Source organism: Leiobunum rupestre, chromosome 6 (genome assembly GCF_980474605.1).
Source record: "Leiobunum rupestre chromosome 6, qqLeiRupe1.1.hap1, whole genome shotgun sequence".
NCBI classification, from domain to species: Eukaryota; Metazoa; Arthropoda; class Arachnida; order Opiliones; family Sclerosomatidae; genus Leiobunum; species Leiobunum rupestre.
Window position 1 is genome coordinate 10,634,716 of NC_143389.1, and position 20,705 is coordinate 10,655,420.

The 20,705-nt window shown below is 33.9% G+C and overlaps 2 protein-coding genes across 2 annotated transcripts; both read right to left on the reverse strand.

The window, feature by feature from the left end:
• Positions 1–3,596: 3,596 nt before the first annotated feature.
• LOC149939246 (multidrug resistance-associated protein 1-like) lies at positions 3,597–7,750 on the reverse strand. Its single transcript, XM_090179080.1, has 4 exons — positions 7,734–7,750; positions 7,281–7,460; positions 6,298–6,492; positions 3,597–3,663 (listed from the first exon to the last, which is right to left on the reverse strand). The coding sequence occupies exons 1-4, from the start codon at positions 7,748–7,750 to the stop codon at positions 3,597–3,599; spliced, it is 459 nt and encodes a 152-aa protein (XP_090035206.1).
• LOC149939247 (multidrug resistance-associated protein 1-like) lies at positions 7,505–20,452 on the reverse strand. Its single transcript, XM_090177911.1, has 6 exons — positions 20,359–20,452; positions 17,203–17,402; positions 16,769–16,895; positions 11,451–11,552; positions 9,036–9,182; positions 7,505–7,587 (listed from the first exon to the last, which is right to left on the reverse strand). Exons 2-5 carry the CDS (start codon positions 17,280–17,282, stop codon positions 9,072–9,074), a joined length of 420 nt encoding a protein of 139 aa, XP_090034037.1. The 5' UTR covers positions 17,283–17,402; positions 20,359–20,452; the 3' UTR covers positions 7,505–7,587; positions 9,036–9,071.
• Between the last annotated feature and the right edge of the window lie 253 nt (positions 20,453–20,705).

The following is a 20,705-nucleotide window of genomic DNA, read 5'->3' on the forward strand; positions in this document are numbered from 1 at the left end:
TCGTACTCATTTGAACCTTTATTTAACCAAAAAAGTGGAATTCTTCCTTGTGCATTTAAATAATTTTGTTCCGGACCTTAAGTGAATAGTTAGTAAGCCAAAATAATTGACTGGCTTGGACGTTTTCAGAGATGAATTTTACGAAATCGGTTGATCATGGTGAAAAAGATCCAATTGTTAAAAACATATTGCAACAGATTTTAAAGATAATTTTATTAAAATTAGTTGATTGAAAAGAGGTGAAATACCAATTTAAAAATCCTAAATAAAGAGGTTTTTTATTAAATGGCAATAGTCCGAATTGATTTTATCCAATCCTATTTAATTAAAATTTTATAAATAGAACTTTTTTAGAACTTTAAAAATGTAGACTTTTTTCTAAAATTTATAAAATTTGTTACTGATTAATCAATCCGTGAACTTGATGACTTATGTAACAAGTATGCACATGGTGATCACATCATAATAATTTTGTTGTTTAATCGTTATAACAATAGTCTGAAAGTTGTTTTCACTATCAGATAAGAAATGCGGTGAAAATGAGGTTTTTAAATCTTGTGGAAGTCCCTGCGAACCAACGTGCGCAAAACCAAAAGTTGAAATGTGTGCATCAATATGTAAAGAAGGATGTTTTTGTAAAGATGGACTTTTAAAAAACGCCAAAAACCAATGTGTTTCATCTGAGAAATGTTAATTTTTTTTAAAAATACCAAAAAAATAAATACATTAAATAGAACTTCTATCTTCGGGTTTGGTTTTATTTGAAAATTCCGATATTTTAATTTTTTTAAATTACGTAAATATTATTCAAGACATATACTTTTCTTTATATTTAAGCAGAATCCTTTAAAGTTCAAAGTTCGAAATTACTGACGAAATTTTTAAAATGGGTTTCAATTTTCAGCTCAAAAATAGCTGCTAAATAATCTTGTGTTTCCTTAAATCACATATTTCGTCTTAATACTAAGTAAATTATGATTCCTTATACTAACAGAAATATTTTCAAATACTTAACTGAACACCGTTTTACCCATGGCTGATAATGCTTTCATCTTTGTTACAAGTTCAATCCGAAATCAAATATGAAACCGAAACAGAATCATAAGCGGTAGATAGAGATAAAAATTTTAAATTATTGGAAAATAAAAAAGCTTCGAAAGCTAACGCTATCTAATGGGAAAATTTGAACTAGCAACAAAGGAAATAACGGGCAGCAATGAACGCTTTTTCAAGATACCATCAAAAAAGTTAAAGCGGCGTTCTAAAACTCAGTATATGAATTCGTTGGTTATGACTTAAAACACTTTGATTACACGAGAATACAAAACAGCTCAAACAGCACCCCTTGTGGCACACGAGAGTTGGTTCAGGGTTGGAGTGCGGTTAAACGGTCAGTTTCATATCCACGACCAAAATCTGATCCAAAAAGCTCTAAGAGTTTTAGAATTAAAAATTGATTTGTACGTTTTTCATACTTTTCTTAGTCAAGATACCGACAGTAATTTATAGTAGAATTTTTGACTTGAAAAAGACCTTACATTTTTATTATAATTAAAATTGAGAACATTTTATGTGTTTCATGAATGCAAAATAATTCAAATAACACTGTGCTCACATAGATAAACGAGTTATTCGATAAAATTTACAGTGTTCTCATTGTGTCAACATTTTTGAAAATTCGCGCCCGATCGATCGTAGCTTCATGCGCGGTCGTATATGGTATATACATACGATACGGAATGATCTCTCAAACTTGTGGGGCCTGTTTGTAACCTTTCCTAGGACAATAGCGAGGGATTACACCTTTTTTCTAAGAAAAGTTTCTACATTTTACCGGAAATTTCAGATTTAAACCCTGGGTCCTTTACTAAGGAGGGGGAAGTATGATTCTACTTCTCACTCGATTCTTGTCAATGGTCGTTTCTCCACTTACGGGATTTCACGATATCGGACTCACGCAAGGTACCCAACAAACGCGCTTCACGGAACGGGACGTCTTTGGGGAACTGCTTGTTTACGCGTTTCGTTAGCTCGTCACGATTTCCATATCACGTATTTCTTTTTTTTCATTCTTTTTCTACTTCTTTATCGTTCGTTTAGGTTTGACGGGCGGATTGCGGGATTCTTCTTACCGAAATCGAGCGGCGTAGGTTCCGTAGGTTTTGGCCTGAATCGTCTGGTAAGACGAGGGACTCTCTTTCATCTGGCTTTCTTCTCTCGGAAATGCCTGGTAGTCAGTGACCAACAGGCGGTGTAAGGATTGAGAAGACATTGCTCATAGTGGATTTACGGCTGCGTTGATAACATTTTCTGATTGAAATGCCCTGGGTGAATGTTATATGGGTTTTGTTGACCATGATCCATTTGTTCACGACATTGCGCGAGGGATTCAGCGAGGGCTATTTTCTTAAGTTAAGTTATTAGGAGATTCGCACATTCTTTCACAGTTGAATTGCTTTTACATTGCTTCTCCCCTACTTAGAGCATCCGAAAATCGTCTCGCCGCAGCTGGAAAAATAGAATTCTGAAGTTTTGGGATCTGTCTTCGGGTTTCATTGTTTCGGGGATTGTTGGGTGGAGTTCAAAACAAAAACAGTTTTTGATCTTACTTTTTACATTGGTCATTGGTTAATTTGCAAGGTTCGTAAATTGCACTTTGCAGGTAAGAATAAATTATAATAAGGAATCTTATACATTACTACTTTGGGTGTATTCTAAGCCTTGGTTTATTTATAGATTCTGCTGGTAGTGTATGCAGTGGGTTTTAACTAATGAGTCAGTAATTACATGGTGAATTTGTTCAGTGTATCAAAGATCCTTAGCTATCAACCAGCGTTTATACCGAGAAGAAACCTTTCCTCAGGTAGACTAGGAGTAGCGATGAAAGATGTTTTGAAATATTCAAGTTTATTTGGCATGCATCAAGAGCTAACCGAGCCAATTTGATGTATTACCTTAAAAGTGTTTGTCAGTTAATTGTACAAGCTTATATCATTTATTACAATTTATACCTTGACTAGGCTATGTAAATGCCAGATAATTAGGTAGAACAACAACTTCTATCAAAAAGCACGACCATTTTTTTACGTGTGATCAATGTTGGATATTTAGCTAGAAATTACTTTGGACAACTACCACTTTTTGTACACTCGTGAAATTGCTGTTTTTTAATTTATTGATTAATTTTAGAACTAGATTTATTTTAATTGCTATCACCTAAGTTTTGAAATAAATATTTTCCCAAAAAACAAATGATATGGCTCATTTTCTAAAAGAGAATTCTTTTCGGGAAATGTTGGTTAATAATAGTTACGAATCTTATTTTCACTCGTTATTTTATTGGTGTGAAACTATATTATAAAAATATATTTTTAAAATAACAAAACCAATAAACTTTGTAATAAATGCAACCAATCTAATAAATAATAAGAGTAAGGAAATTATAATCAGAACAAACTAATTTTCATGCACTATTTTATTTTTTTTTTAAATATTTTGAACAACCTCATTGTTCAGAAACTGATTTGCTGCCTTAATTCGGTAATCTGAGGGCTAATGAGTCCAGCTTCTTTGGCTAGATCGTCAAAAAGCGAAAACTAATCTTGGATGAGAATTTCTGGTTTGTCAAATTCTGCAACAGACCCTTGATCGATCACGAGAACTCTAGACAGAAAGAACAAAAATTCGACAATATTTAATTGTGGTTTTGCAGGTGGATGACATTTCCAGATAAACAAAGATAATTTTATAAGCTCTTCATTTTTAAAATTTTATTAAAAATTTACAGGGTGGTGTTCTGACTGGGCATTGTTTTCAGAAACTGCAAGAGATAGAGTTACGAAATTATTATTATTATTTGTCGTTTGGGATCGCTTTAAATCTAAAATTTCAGTAAAATTGGAAATAATTTCGGGTTTTTGTTAAAAATGTTTTTTTTACCGGTAGGTGGTAGAAAAAACGTTTCAATTAGAAAATTCTAGAGTGCTGTCGATAATGTTCAAAGAAATTGGTTTCATTGGAAAAGAACACTTTCACGAAGATATGAGCTAATGAAGAAAAACAAGCTGTCCACAGGGGCCAATAACGTTCGCATTTTTGTACGTAAATGAAAGAAATCCCATGAAAAGATTAAATTCCTTAAAAAAAGTACACGTTATTTACCAAAACGCCAATTTACGCCTAAGACCGTATCAGTAGGCCAACTACGCCCAAGGGTCAAGTTTTCAATTAGTATTTAATGTATTTAAATCTTTTTGTTTTGAACCATTCTCTAACGTTTATCGAGTCTTATCAACATGCCACTAAATTATTCTCGTGATCAACGTGCTTTTATGGTCGAATTATTTTATAGTGAAGCCAATCGGAACGCGCATAGGTTTAGTGAATTGTTCACCGTTCGATATTCAGATAGATGTTTAAGCCACAACACCATTCTTGGAGCTGTTTGTGACTTTCAGACTTACGGAAACGTCAATCCCAGATTTAGTGGACCAGGTCGTCAAAACATCAACATGGAAGACACCGTTCTAGCCTATTTTTTTGCGTATCCTCGAGCAAGGGTCAGAGGTGCTGGCGACGATCTCGGATTATCGACGAACTACGTGTGGACCACTCTCCACAATCACAACTTCCACCCGTATCGAGCGACCCTCCACGAAGCTCTGCACGAAGGAGATATGGAACGTAGATTTAATTTCTGCAACTGGCTAATAACTATGTCTAATGATAACCCAAATTTCATCAATTAAATGCCGTTGACCGACGAGTGTTCCGTTGGGAGAGATGGGCTCTTCAAATATCAAAACACCCACATATGGGGTGACGAAAATCCTCACTGGGGTTTTCCTCACCATCATCAACAACAACTCCCAACTGAATGTTTGGGCGGGTTTGCTCGGGGATCAAGTTATTGGCCCATTTTTATCCCAGTTCGTCTTAATGGACCATGCTACTTGGCACTTTTGCAGAACGAAAGAGCAGACGCTTTAGAAGATATTCCGCTGGAAGCTTACAGACAGATGTGGTACCAACATGACGGCGCACCACGCCACGTACCTAGATGTGTAGTGGAGCATCTTAAAAATCTATTTCCTTCAGCCTTGGGTTGGCAGGAACGGTCACGTTCGATGGCCTGCGAGGTCTAAAGACCTAACTCCGATGGTATTTTGCTTGTGGGGGTTCATCAAATCATAAGTTTACGTGAGACCCGTTGAGAACATCGAAGATTTGCGTCACCGAATCATTGCAGCCTTCGAACTTGTCACTCCCGATATGATAAGACGCTCGTTTCAAAACATGCTTCATCGTGCCCAAACATGTATCGCGGCAAACAGAGGTATTATAGAACCTCACTTGTAAAATTCTTATGTTTATTCGAATAAAATGTTCAATTAAATATTTCAGACATTTCATTCATTTACGTACAAAACTGCGAAGGCTATTGGCCCCTCTGGACAGCTTGTTTTTTTTTCATCAGCTTATATCTTCGTGAAAAAGTGTTCTTTTCCAATGCTCCAATTTATTTGAACATTTTCGACAGCACTCTGCAATTTTCTCATTGAAACGTTTTTTCTAGCAAAAAATATTTTTTACAAAAACCAGAAATTATTTCCGATTTTTCTTAAATTTGGGATTTAAAGCGATCCTGCAATAGAAATAATACTCTGAAAATTTCGCAACTCTATCTCTTGCATTGGCTGAAAAAATGCCTAGTCATAGCAATTCAAAACGCCCTGTATTTATTCTATTAAAAGTTTTCGGTTTGTACTTTTTCTCAACACAACTTTTATTTTATAATTAAGAAAGATTTAAAAAGAATTGAATTAAAAAGATTTTAAGTCTTTGAGGTATGTAATAACATTTACTAAAGTATTGGTTAAACACCCCACTCTGAGCCTTATTCTAAAATCTGATAAATTTTTGATAAACGTTTTAGATCAATGTGTAAATTGTAAATTGAATATTTCAATTAAGGTCATCGGAAACATAGACACAAGGCATGATTAAAACCATGCGCAGCTTTATGATTCCATTGTCGGAAAAGGTAGTCTATTCACCACATATATTTGTCTTAACGCTTCTTACATACTTTCGCGTAAAGCTTGTTTTCCACTGGCGCGCGCAACGACGCGTTTGTCAGCTTTGAAACGTACAAAAGTTTTTACGCGCGTAAAGAAAATAACTTTATGACGCGCGCTAGTGGAAAACAAACTTAAGACTTCATCTGGTTGTTTAAACTTGGATATACTAATAGAGCCTTGCCCAACATTTCAACCCATTCGCGAGGACGTATTTTACCTGTCGTAATCCATAATGGTATTAATGCGGTGAGCAATTGTGAAGATAGTACAAGAAGCGAATTCTCTCTTGATAGTTGTTTGAATAAGTTCGTCAGTTTCCAAGTCCACAGAAGCTGTAGCTTCATCCAGAACCAAGATTTTCGCTTTCCTCAGCAGAGCCCTGGCCAAGCAAACCAATTGACGCTGACCGACACTAAATACAATATAAACAATAATCCAAATGTTAAATTGATAAACGACCCTAGATGGTGTTAGAATTAGCGTTGTGAAATCTACAGTTAAGAAGCAAGCTGACATAAAAGTGTAGAAAGTAACTATAAATATTACGTAAAATAAAAATAATTCTGTCTAATCTACAACGTGTTTGAAAATTAGCATTTGGAATATTTCATACAAACAATCGAAATTATTCCCTATAAAATACAAATCGTTTTATGGATTTAAAATAAATAACGTTTCGCTATTATACTCTTTAACTTATAACTCAGAAAAAACCCGCTATAATTATTTTACTTTTGTTTTTCGAAATCAATCTCAATGTACATGGTTTCTTAGAGATGTTAAAATTCTATAACATTTTAAAATTAAATCTAGTCTGGAAAAAGAGTTTTTAGAAAGTCACTATGCAAAATATTTTTTCTCGAAAAGTTAATGCATAATATTGGAAACAAATTATTTTAAAATAAATTGCACACAGAAAAAACAAAACCTTTTTCAGTGTCATATCCTTACTTGAGGGTATTTCTCACAGATCATAATTCTCAAAAGTATTGATGTCCCGTAAAAATAAATACTAATATAATCTTCGGTGTTTAAGATATAAAGGTGATTTCAATTAAGTTCGGAAATTTTTGCCGTCAATTGTATCGAAAATAAATAGCTAATGTAAAAATAATTTTAAAATCCCTAAGAAATCATAAAAACCAAATTCTAATGTTATAACACCAGAATCTGATGAGCATTTTTCATCTCTACACGAACCTCAAATTGTTTCCACCTTCCTCGATATTGTGGAGCAATCCTTGGTCGAAAGCCTTGACTAAGTGCTTCAAGTGGGATTGTTCCAGGGCTTTCCAGACTTCTCCGTCGCTGTGTTTCTCGAAGGGGTCCAAGTTCAGACGCAGAGTGCCAAAGAAGAGAACCGGGTCCTGAGGGATGATGCTGATCCGGGAGCATCCAGGACCTTCCTGTCGTCGATGAGAATCTCTCCGCTCAGGGGCTCAATCATGCGGAACAAGGCTAAAGCCAGGGATGATTTGCCAGCGCCAGTTCTTCCAACAATTCCAACCTAACACGTAAAAATGTGTGTGTTACTTATTTAAAATGATAAACTTATTTAATATATGATTTTATCAACTGAGGAATCTTAAGGATAAGAAGGTGTTTAGATATTAATTATTGAGATATACTTTCAAAATTAATCCAATAACCTACTTTTGCAAAGAACTCATCTTATCCCGCTGAGTAAAATATTTATGCGATATTATATATCGTACGAAATATTTTTTTATTATTTTTATCCAACTAACGATGACAACATTTTATTCTTAAAGTGGTAATAACGGTTTTAATAAATCTTGCTGTAAATCTAAAGATATGCATAAACAGGCTTTCTGTAAACGGCACTCCTTTTTAAAACTTAAAGAGAGGCGGCCAACTCAGAATAATTTAAAATTTTGTTCTTTGGCTTACACGGTATGATAGATTTTTAAGTCCTGAATCCGAATATATATACTTATTAGCACTTTCAATTAGTATTTAGTTTTATATTTTAATGTAAAATAATAGTATTTCAATAGCCGCGTCAAATCTTTACAGATTGTGGACGTCATGAGTTTGGTCGATTTCGGCGCGCTCGAGTGGCGGGGAATTTCCAGTAGTCTTTTTCTACTATCGCGTAGAGGATTTGTAAGCGCGTATTTTGACTTTCTTCTCGCGGACCACGCGGTTCGAGATTCTCGAATCACGACTTCACGAGCCGGCTACGTGTAAAAATATTATTTTCAAAGTAGAAATTGAAGAAAAAATCGATAACAAGGTATTGTTTATAAATTATATCATTATTTCTTATACGTAGTCATTATAACAATATTTATATTCTACGGAAAGATGCCACCGAAAGCACCGAAGACGTGGGCGCCACAGTGTATTGTGCAGTTCCTTCCTGCAGTAATAATAACAACAAAAGTGGCTTATCTTTCCATTACTTTAAATCGAATGAGGGTCTTAAAGCGTGCGAAAGCGATGGGAGTAAAATTTCCTCCTGTAATCCCTAAAAATTCTATCTCCAGCTCGCTCTTGTACATGTAGCAACCAATAAACATTAACCTATCTATGACGTAGACAGTATGTGATAAAAAAAAGTTCCGCTATCTTTCTATTTTAAAATTTGAAATTAATCGTGAATAGTTATATTTATACCAAATGTTTTATAACTATATTTTTCAATAATTGATGAAAAAACTTCATATACGTAGAAAATTCTGACACTATCTCTTTAATTAAGCGCACTTAAAAATATTTAGGTATTCAATACTTTAATTAATGGTATTTGAATTAGTGCGTCTATGATACGCGATAAACCTTTCCAAGAAAATACGAAAACATTTCAAACTTTGAAATACTATTTAACCAAGTTTAAGACAGTCTCAAAGTGAAAGGTTTTCACCCAAGTAAGAGAAAGATCTCTGTTAACAATTGAGCATAATATCAATAAAATAATAAATATTAAATAACCTTTTCCATTGGATTGATAACGAACGATACATTCTTTCAAACCAAATCCAGCTCCTTTCTATAGCGAGTAGAGTAGTTCCAAAAAACGATTTTCCCGTTTTGCGGCCAAGATTCATCTAAGAGAGATTCCGGTCTATTCCACTCTGCCTGCACACAAGAAACTATATAAATTTTCACTTCATATAACTTTTTATTTTGTTATAGCTACAGGTTCCGATTGCGAAGTTCTCATTTGCGCGATTCCCATTAGCGCATATGCATTTGCGCGGATTTAGATTTGCACGAGTTTCATTTGCGCAGTTTCTCATCTCCGCAGTTTTCCATTTGCCCGGTTTTCATTTGCAGAGATTTGTTTTAATTGCTCAGTTTTCCGTTTGCTTGGCTCAGTCCAGATGCGCATTTCTGATTTGCGGAGTTCCTATAAGCGTATATGAAATTGCGTGGTTTTCCACTTGCACCAGTTTTACTTGCTCAGTTTATCATTAGCACGTTTTCCACTCGCGCAGATACATTTAATTTGCGCAGTTTTCTACTTGCGCGGTTTTCTCATTTGCGCGGCTCCTCATGACTTAAATAATAAATATTAAGACTTTTTCTGTAGAAAAAGGTAGTTCTTGTCGTTTGTTTTAGCATATATTTGTATAGCATCCAGCTGAACTGCTAGTGTATGATTTATGTTCGGTCGTTCTGTAAATACCAATAATTTTCATGTTTTGCTACGGTTAAATATTGTCCGTTTAACTTTTCTCTAGGGTATATATGTTCAGTCAAACACCAAATTGTTGTTTATCGGTATTTCGGCTAAGATGAAAATGTAGCATCTGTTACGCTGTGAAGAAGTTTCTCGTTTCGAAGGAATAAATGCAGCTTGTATCAATTGCATTAGATGTTATTCAGCCGTATTTTGGAGAGGTTAAGCGTACATTCAAGTGGAAGATTCAGCGCATAAAAATGAGCGCTTATTTAAATGGAATTTCGTATTTATCAGGGGACAATAATATTCTGGTTCAGGAATGATTTATTTTACTTACACTTTTACGTTTACCTTTTCTTTGGGTCTGTTTATTTGTGATAGGCAACCCCGGTATTGGTCATATGTAAATCCCCTTTTTCGACGACAAGTTAGATGGGAGGCATTGGGAAAACATATGGTTGTGCTTTAAAGGGAGTAGTTACTTTAAACCTTTTGGGGGAACAACGAATTTCACATTTCTGCTACCACATTCAACGTAAACTAGTAATAATTGGTGGTAGGGACGTTAGAAAGCAGACGATTTTTAAATTCATAATATACTCCCTTTAAAGGTCCAGATTTTTTACTTGGCTACGATACGTTAGGTTAGGTTAGGTTAATATTAAGGTGGAGTATACTTGGTTCGTTTTGGCTAGGTACTATCCTCTAGGTCACGTTATAGCCCATCGCGATAGCAAGAATGGGGTTGGGGTGGCAGCGTGCGCCCCCAGCGCTCAAACGAAGTGAGTGCCCTGCGCCGTCAGGCGCCAATACAAAGCGTATCTCACATTTCAAGCGTAGTACAGGGTATAGTTCCGTTTGAGCTTAGGTTTGGTTAGGTTGGGGTAGGTTAGGTTAGGTAAGGTGGCCACCGCAAGCTTAGGCTTGGTAAGGTTAGATGGATGCCGCAGGCCTTAGCTAGGCAGATATAATTTTTTCCTCTTAGTCGAACGGCCGTGAAGCTCCGATTTGTTGTTCAACTGGAAATATATTCCCAATATAGTAATTCCACGAACGATATTTAACCTGAGGAAAACATAAAAATCATTGGTATTTACAGCGCGATAGAACCTCAATCGTCCGCTAGCAGTTCAGGTGGATGCTAACGAAGATTATTTTAAAAAAACCCACAAACAACCCTTTTTCAATTAAAAATTGCTAAATACGAAATATAACGGTAGTGGCTTAATATACAATAAACACGTCATGAGAAGCCAAGCAAATGGAAAGCCGCGCTAATGGGGAAAAAACTGCGCTAGTATTAATCTGCGCAAACGGTGAACTGCGCAAATGAGAAAACTGCGGAAACGATGAGCGGCGCAAATGAGAAAGCTGTGGAAATGGGAAAATTGGCGCAAATGATAAACTGCGCTATTGAGAAACTGCGCAAATAGGAAAAGCGCCAATAAGAAAGTGCGCAAACGGAAACCGCGCAAATGGGAACTCGGCAAATGGGAGCCGCGGAAATGGGAACTGCGCATACGGATCCAAATCGCTAGAAACAAGTGGAAGATCTAGCAGAAACTGGTTAAACAGTGTATCAACGGGCACTTTACTATCATTGTTCATGGCGTTAGTTCAAAAGTGCCTGTTCATGATAGGATTATGTAAGGCAACGAAACACAGTTTATCCTAGATTATTTCCACCAAATAATAAACAAAGTGATGAAATTTGGCTTTACTTCTGGTTTTAATTGTGAATATTCAAATATTCTTTCAAGTGAAACAAATGAAGTATCCAATACAGGCACACTACTGAGCAAATGAGGAATAGGAAACACTATCTAAGAGAAACAATATACACTTAATATCGACAAAACACAATTACTATTATCCGGACAATTTAAGGTTAAAGGGAACGGTCAAGCTTTAACCAGTAAGATAGCCCTATAGCCCGTTAAAAACTAAAATTTATGGCGAAAACCGCATAAAAAAATATTAAGTGGTTAATTTTTAATAAAATAAAGAAATTTCGGAAAATTGTAAAGCGCACGTCCGCTGCGACACCTGGTGAGAAATCAATGAGACAGAATAACAACATAAAAGCGCGCCCTGCTGAAGACGCGAAAGATTTGTTTTGCACGCGTGGCGCGTTCCAGTTATACAAGACCTAAGCCTAATAATTGCCCGATTTAGAAGTTAGGATAGTTCGCAAATTGCTCAGTAAGGTGCTGCTGGCGCTGGCGATACACCTTAAGATGGTGGCGAAAATTCAAACCCAAATACTTGGCGTTGTTTTTTACGCCAAAATTTTTTTTCAAGACAAAGTAAGGTACGTGTAAGTATATTGAACGTATTGTTGATCTTTTGATACGCAAATAAGGCGATATTTGGAAAAGCTTGGCCGTTCCCCTTTAATAAAAATAATTAATATTAAATATTTTAAAATCAGCGTATCTACAATTTTAATCTGACAACACGGATGTTAATTTTTCTCTGCAAATTATCATTTTATTTTGTTCTGACGAGATTTAGATAACAGTCCTTCAATAGAAAAGTTGTCGTTGATCATTAAAAATTTAAGCATGATTAAAAATTGATCAAGATTGAAAGTTTCATTATCCATGATGAAAATCGATCAGTGATCAAAAATGGCCCACAAAATAGACCCCGTCAAGGGTAAACTAAACACTATTCCTGATAGTGGTGATAGATAAGAAATCTTAATTCGCCATGTTGGGGACCAACTGGCAGAATAATTTGTGTTTCTTCATCTATTAGGTTCCGCTTCTAATGAATATTTGGTCTTTCTTCAGGCTTTGTGGGAATTAATCCTAACCACAGGACCCCATGGCGTCATAACTCTTATGATTTAAAACATTTGACGTAATTCTTACCAAAAACGTGAAGAAAATTAAATAATTGACTTTTTTCTAAATTCTACAATATGCCGGTGAAATTTAAATTTGATTTTAAATAAAACATTGAATTTTAAAATATCAAGTGCACTGTTAAAAATTACTGTAGCTTCCTGTTAAATTCTAGTTATTTTAACAGGTAAATTCCAGTACCAACTTTTACCGTTAGAGTTACTAGATAGTTGCTGTACGTCGATTAACCGTTATATTAACAGTAAATTTTCGGTAATACCGTGTAACCGACGGCTTGAGCCCGCCATCTTGTGGAGGTTGCAGTTTTCACTAGTTTCAAAGTGTAACGGCTTTGCTGTGGTGCAATTGAAGATGATCGTATCACGGAACACAAATTATCATCAAATACAAAATAGTGAGTAGAATTTTAAATTTCATTATTTTAAAGTAATAATTAAGTTAATAATGGGGCCATTTTAGTTAAGTAGATATTTGTATTGTGTATTTGGTCAAGAATGTATTTATTTATGCTTGATTGGTATAAACAATTCGCCTAGGCTTAACTCAATAACGCGTCATTTTTTTAATTATCCCGTTAAACGCTCTAATTTAAAACTTTAATTATGATTCTGAGTGATAAATTTGTATATATTATAGTTATCACTTTGAAGCAAAATAGCAGTTAAAAAACACTTAGCCAACTTAATACTGTAATATATACAAATATTTCACCCAGAATTTCAATTATTGAAACTAAAAATATTTAGCATAGCTATTATATTATATTATATTATTACCCTAGTCAGACTTAGGGAAGTTTGTTTTAAGTTATGATTCAAATGAATTTGGAAAAAATTTGCTATAGCTTTTAAGTATATTTTACACGATAATGGTTACCAAAATTTCAAACTTAAATTTAGTAAAAGCTGGCTAAATTAAATTTTTTCACTCGTTAACATATTCAGTGGGTGAACAGAAGACTTCGCTCTGAAAACACTGAAGCTTCCATCAGTCCAGTAACTTTACCATATGAAAATTGTTCATCAGGTCAATTGAACCAAAAACATTTTCTACGTTATTAGTACTTTGCACAGCTATTCTGACTTGAACCTGGTTTTTTAATGCTTGTTGGATTGAATGGATAAATTACTTCAGCTTTTATATAAATTATATAGGTAGGATAGAAAAAAATCTTATTCAAAAGCTTAAGTATATTTTTTTATTTAACACCATCACTTAAAAACAACCTTGCCCAAGTCTGATAAGCTGCGTTGGGTAATTTTTCGATTCAATAATTGTAATTCTGGGAAAAAAATTGCATGCAATTAAGTTATCACATTGAAAGAAGCTTCAGTGTTTTCATAGTGACATGTAAGGAAAGTTGGCTTTACATATAGTGGAAAATCACCTTTGTTATTCTATGTTCACCCATTGAGAATGGTAGCAGGTGAAAATAAAATTAGCCAGCCTAATTCTGTAATATATGCAAAATTTTCAATAAGAATCACAATTATTAAAGCCAAAAAATATTTCGCTATTTTATTATTACCTTACAAAGCTAGTCAGACTTAGGGAAGCTTGTTTTAAGATATGGTTAAAATTAATTTGGAAAAAAAATGCTCGAGCTTTTAAATGATACAGCGTGGATACCAAAATTTAAGAAAAGCTTGCTAAATGAAATTTTTTCACTTCCTAACATATTCAATGGGTGACCACAGACTGAAAAAGATAATTTTCAACTATATTGAAAGGCAACTTCCCTTAATTATCACCCTGAAAACACTGAAGTTTCCTTCAATCCAATAACTTTAACATATGCAAATTTTTCACTCGAATCATCACATTAACTGAACCAAGAAATTATTATCTCTGTTAATAGTACTCTACACAGCTATTCAGACTTGCAAAGTTTTTAAAGTGATGGTTAAATTAGAATAAAAAAAAATGATATGTAAATGATATAGGGTGGATACAAAATAAAATCTTATTTAAAAGCTGAAGTAATTTTTTTTAAATTGAACACCATCACTTAAAAACAACCTTGCCAAAGTCTGAATACCTGTGTTGGGTAATTTTAAGGTGGTTACGTATTTTTTTCTCTTCAATAATTGTGATTCTGGAAAATAAAACTGCATATAATAAAGTTATGGCAGTGAAGGAAGTTTCAATGTTTTTACAGTGAAATGTAAGGGAAGTTGCCTTTAAATATAGTTAAAAATTATCTTTGTTAGTCTATGTATTACCATTGGGTATGCTAGCAGATGAAAAATTTTATTTCACTACGATAACTTTAATATATTCAATTTGTTTTGCCCTAAATCACAATTATTGAATCCAAAAATATTTAACCACCCTTTTATTACTTTACATAGTTATTCAGACTTTGGCAAAGTTGTTTTTAAGTGATGGTATCAAATTGAAAAAAAAAAAGCTTAGCGTGTACACCACCAAAATTTCACTTATTTTAAAATTTAAGTTATTGTTTTAACACCTCTAAAAAACCACCTTGCCCAAGTCTTGAAGTAGGGGATTACATTTTCTTTATTCAATAAATGTGATTCTGGGTGAAATGTAAGAGAAGTTGCCTTTAAATATCTCCAAAAATTATCTATCTTAGTCTGTGGTCACCCATTGAGTAAGCTAGGTGAAAAAAAAATCCATTTAGCTCCCTTTTTAAAATTGAGTTTGAAATTTGGTTATCTATTTCAACTTTTTTACTAAAAATAATTGTAATTGTATTTTAATCACTACCGCTGAAAGAACCTGCCTAAAATCTTAATGACTATGCTTAATGTGCATATGTTTTTGGTTCAATAATTGTGATTTTGTATGAAGAATTTCCAGTTATTAAAATTATTATATTGTTTAGCTGCAGAACACTGATGAAGAGTTTAATTCAAATTGAAAAATATTTTGGCTGAATTTATTAAAATCAAGATTGAGAAACTGAAACAGCTGGATTTGAGTAAAGTTTCATTTCGAGTATCTCCATCAATGGCAAACAGACAAGAAAGCTGAAGCTGATAATTTCAAAAAACATCAATTGTTAAATTAAATTTAATGTCTTTTTTTTCTGCCTGTTACCCTTTAAATTTAATTACCTGCCGCACAAATACCCTGGTGGTAGGCCAACGTTTTCTGCAGTTGGCCTACCACCAGTATATTTGTGTGGCAGGAAAGTAAATTTAAAGGGTGACAGGAAGAAGAAAACCTAACCCTTAGAGTATTAAATAGCAGAAAATTCACGTTTATGATTTAATTTCACCGAAATACAAGAGTTAACGAACGTTGACAGATTTTATTTTATTAATTTATTTGAAAATTTGAACTTTAAATTTTATAAATTGTATAAGTATTTTTAGTAAAAACAATCTAGGTGAGGTTTATGCACTTTTTGATGTTTTAAAAATTTTGTTCACATAACCTGATTTGATTCAATTGATGTATCATGTTTTTCAAATAAAAAAGTTCATCAATAATTTAGTTTTATCTATTTAAATTTAAAATTGCCATTCATGTACAATTATCATGTAGTAATTAATATTTGGAATTAATTTTGGGTAGGCCTATAGCCCCAGCATAATTTTTGCGACAACAGGATAATAAGGTTCTATTGTTAAATTACCGTAAACGTAATGGGAAATTTCAACAGCAATTTTAAATTTACTCTTAATGGTATTTTATATTTATCGTGTCTAGAACAGGTTTTTACTTGCTACGGTTACAGGAAAAAATACCTGTAATTTTACAGGAATTTTCCTGGTAATTTTCTGCCAGGTAAATTCCTGTAAATTTTTACAGCAATTTTTAACAGTGTGGCTCTTAAGTTGAAATTAAGGTTTAACATCAAAATAGGTCTCATTAATATTGAGGATACAAATTTGTCAACACACAGATTTCCCGAAATTCGAAGTTGAATTTATCTGCTATTTTTGCGAACACTTAAGACAAGAGTGAGACACTTAAGTATTAATTACTTTTAGCTGATCATATTTCGGTGGAATAAGAGGCTCTATTATGGAAGAAGTATCTAATCTCAATAAAGTGTAATTTTCGAGAAGATATACTTGATAATGAAATGAAGCTTTAATCTTTAGTTAGTGGACTTTTAAAAATGTTTTAAGATTTATTTAAATGGTTCAAATTGGCCAATGAATACCGTGTAAATGTTTAATATTTCAGTTTCTTACCACAGTAGTAGTGTACAAAATATATCCAAAGGAACCTGGAGAAATTGAACCTTTGGCAAACACTGCGCAGATTGCAGCGACGAATTGAATTACACTTCCGAGTACAAGCATTCTCACCGACAGCCAACTGTTCAAAAAAAATGCATTCATATAAAACTTTATTTATCCTTTTTTCGTTCAGGATTACAATGGCCAATGGGTTACAGATTTTGTATATTAATAAATGATAATTTTTACAAAAATATAATTTTTTATAATTCCAAAATGTTTTGAAATTCCGTTTCAAGTTTTCTAACGTAAAATATCCCTTTGAGCAAAATTCGAATATCTTGAATAATTTTTTATGTTGACGTATCAAAGTTTTACTTATTTTAAAGATTTCTCAAAATCTAGAGACCAGTTTCTTTTGGTGTATTATAACTTTTAAAACTTACCGCGACGCGTGTTGCAAATGGTAGTTAACAGATTCACTCTTGTTAATAAGTGCGAACGCTGTTTGCGAAAAAATATCCATCGCTCCTAAGGACCGAATGAGGGTGGATCCACTCAGAGAGTCGGAGAAATGCGTGAACAACGGAGAAGTTGAAGTCGCGGCCAGACTTTTCAGATGACGATTAGTTCGCAAATAAAATCTCTGTAACGAATTATAAATATTATACTCAACGATTCCTTATAGCCCAGAAAATATATCTGACTTTAGAGCGAATTCTTAATGCTATGAGTCAAATTTCAAACTGTTTCATTGATGTTTGGTAAATAACCTTAAAAATTTCTACATTTGTTGTTTTTGATATTTTGGAAATTCTAAGATTCATTTGATGTAATATTTGTCCAGAAAATTAGGTAGATGTTTGATACTTTTAAGAAAAATTTGTTAAAAAACGAATATTTATTTACGGCTTGTATTTAATTACTTCAACTGTACAAAACGCTTATTTTCTGGGTAATCCATTTCTAAAACGGAACTGGAGTGATTTAAGATGTAATATATCGAATATTTAGATTTTCAATAAAAATTTTAATGAACTAGAAAATATATCTCACATAGGTGATAGTTTTGCATTAGCGAATTTTAATGGTTTCGAATAGAATAAACAAGACTAATTAACGTTTTCTACGTTTTTTGCAAAATTCAAAAACAAAACTGATAAAATAACGATCTAGAAAGGCCGAATCTAAATAAGATGAAAAATTGGTGAATAAGTAGATAAGTTTGAAGAAATTTAAAAACTTACTAATAGCTCGTACCGATAGGTCTTCGAGCGGATGAAAACGCGAAACTCGGACCAAATAGATCTTCGAGTGAATAATAAATTACAATAAAATAAAATAAAATAGCCAGAAAATCCAACGGTAGACCGGTTTCGTCCTATTTGGGACTCGTCAGTACCGTGCGGGAAATCTGGCTTGCGACTATAACACCGAATAGAGAAACTAAGCCTAAATATTAAAAATTTCAAAACGAGTTGCATAGCAACGGAAAGCCGAATAGGGGGAGAGTGGTGGAGATTATTATATACGTAATGTTAAGTTAAAAGGAACCACCTATGGACTGCATTGTACAGGATGAAAAATTGGTGAATAAGTAGATAAGTCCATAATGAAAAGGGATAATAAAGCTAAACCCTAAACAAATTTGAAGAAATTTAAAAACTTACTAATAGCTCGTACCGATAGGTCTTCGAGCGGATGAAAACGCGAAACTCGGACCAAATAGATCTTCGAGTGAATAATAAAATAAAATAAAATAAAATAAAATAGCCAGAAAATCCAACGGTAGACCGGTTTCGTCCTATTTGGGACTCGTCAGTACCGTGCGGGAAATCTGGCTTGCGACTATAACACCGAATAGAGAAACTAAGCCTAAATATTAAAAATTTCAAAACGAGTTGCATAGCAACGGAAAGCCGAATAGGGGGAGAGTGGTGGAGATTATTATATACGTAATGTTAAGTTAAAAGGAACCACCTATGGACTGCATTGTACAGGATGAAAAATTGGTGAATAAGTAGATAAGTCCATAATGAAAAGGGATAATAAAGCTAAACCCTAAACAAATTTGAAGAAATTTAAAAACTTACTAATAGCTCGTACCGATAGGTCTTCGAGCGGATGAAAACGCGAAACTCGGACCAAATAGATCTTCGAGTGAATAATAAAATAAAATAAAATAAAATAAAATAGCCAGAAAATCCAACGGTAGACCGGTTTCGTCCTATTTGGGACTCGTCAGTACCGTGCGGGAAATCTGGCTTGCGACTATAACACCGAATAGAGAAACTAAGCCTAAATATTAAAAATTTCAAAACGAGTTGCATAGCAACGGAAAGCCGAATAGGGGGAGAGTGGTGGAGATTATTATATACGTAATGTTAAGTTAAAAGGAACCACCTATGGACTGCATTGTACAGGATGAAAAATTGGTGAATAAGTAGATAAGTCCATAATGAAAAGGGATAATAAAGCTAAACCCTAAACAAATTTGAAGAAATTTAAAAACTTACTAATAGCTCGTACCGATAGGTCTTCGAGCGGATGAAAACGCGAAACTCGGACCAAATAGATCTTCGAGTGAATAATTAAATAAAATAAAATAAAATAAAATAGCCAGAAAATCCAACGGTAGACCGGTTTCGTCCTATTTGGGACTCGTCAGTACCGTGCGGGAAATCTGGCTTGCGACTATAACACCGAATAGAGAAACTAAGCCTAAATATTAAAAATTTCAAAACGAGTTGCATAGCAACGGAAAGCCGAATAGGGGGAGAGTGGTGGAGATTATTATATACGTAATGTTAAGTTAAAAGGAACCACCTATGGACTGCATTGTACAGGATGAAAAATTGGCGAATAAGTAGATAAGTCCATAATGAAAAGGGATAATAAAGCTAAACCCTAAACAAATTTGAAGAAATTTAAAAACTTACTAATAGCTCGTACCGATAGGTCTTCGAGCGGATGAAAACGCGAAACTCGGACCAAATAAATCTTCGAGTGAATAATTAAATAAAATAAAATAAAATAAAATAGCCAGAAAATCCAACGGTAGACCGGTTTCGTCCTATTTGGGACTCGTCAGTACCGTGCGGGAAATCTGGCTTGCGACTATAACACCGAATAGAGAAACTAAGCCTAAATATTAAAAATTTCAAAACGAGTTGCATAGCAACGGAAAGCCGAATAGGGGGAGAGTGGTGGAGATTATTATATACGTAATGTTAAGTTAAAAGGAACCACCTATGGACTGCATTGTACAGGATGAAAAATTGGCGAATAAGTAGATAAGTCCATAATGAAAAGGGATAATAAAGCTAAACCCTAAACAAATTTGAAGAAATTTAAAAACTTACTAATAGCTCGTACCGATAGGTCTTCGAGCGGATGAAAACGCGAAACTCGGACCAAATAGATCTTCGAGTGAATAATTAAATAAAATAAAATAAAATAGCCAGAAAATCCAACGGTAGACCGGTTTCGTCCTATTTGGGACTCGTCAGTACCGTGCGGGAAGACCTATCGGTACGACTAAATGAACAGGTGTTCTTAAATTCAAAGCATTTTTATTGATTTAAAAATAATCGAACACTTACCAAAATTATGAAAAAGGGAATCGAAGTAACTGTGATAGCCAAAAGAAATAACGGAACTTCAATAATTATCGCAATTGCTAAAGTAACCAATTTCGTTGTGGTGAACAGGGAGGAAATAAGGTTAAAAACAATAAGTTGATCCACTTCAACATTCCTATAACTAAAAGTCCAAAGGCGAGTAACATCAGCACTATATGCAGAACGGTGAAGCTGGCGAACCAAACTACTCTCTTATTGGTTTCGGACTGCGACTGGACATTGGTTGCATTACTGTAAGGGTTAACTGACTCATCACTCCAAAGTAACAACCAATAATTTGCAAGAACAAAAACTGCTTGACAGAGAAC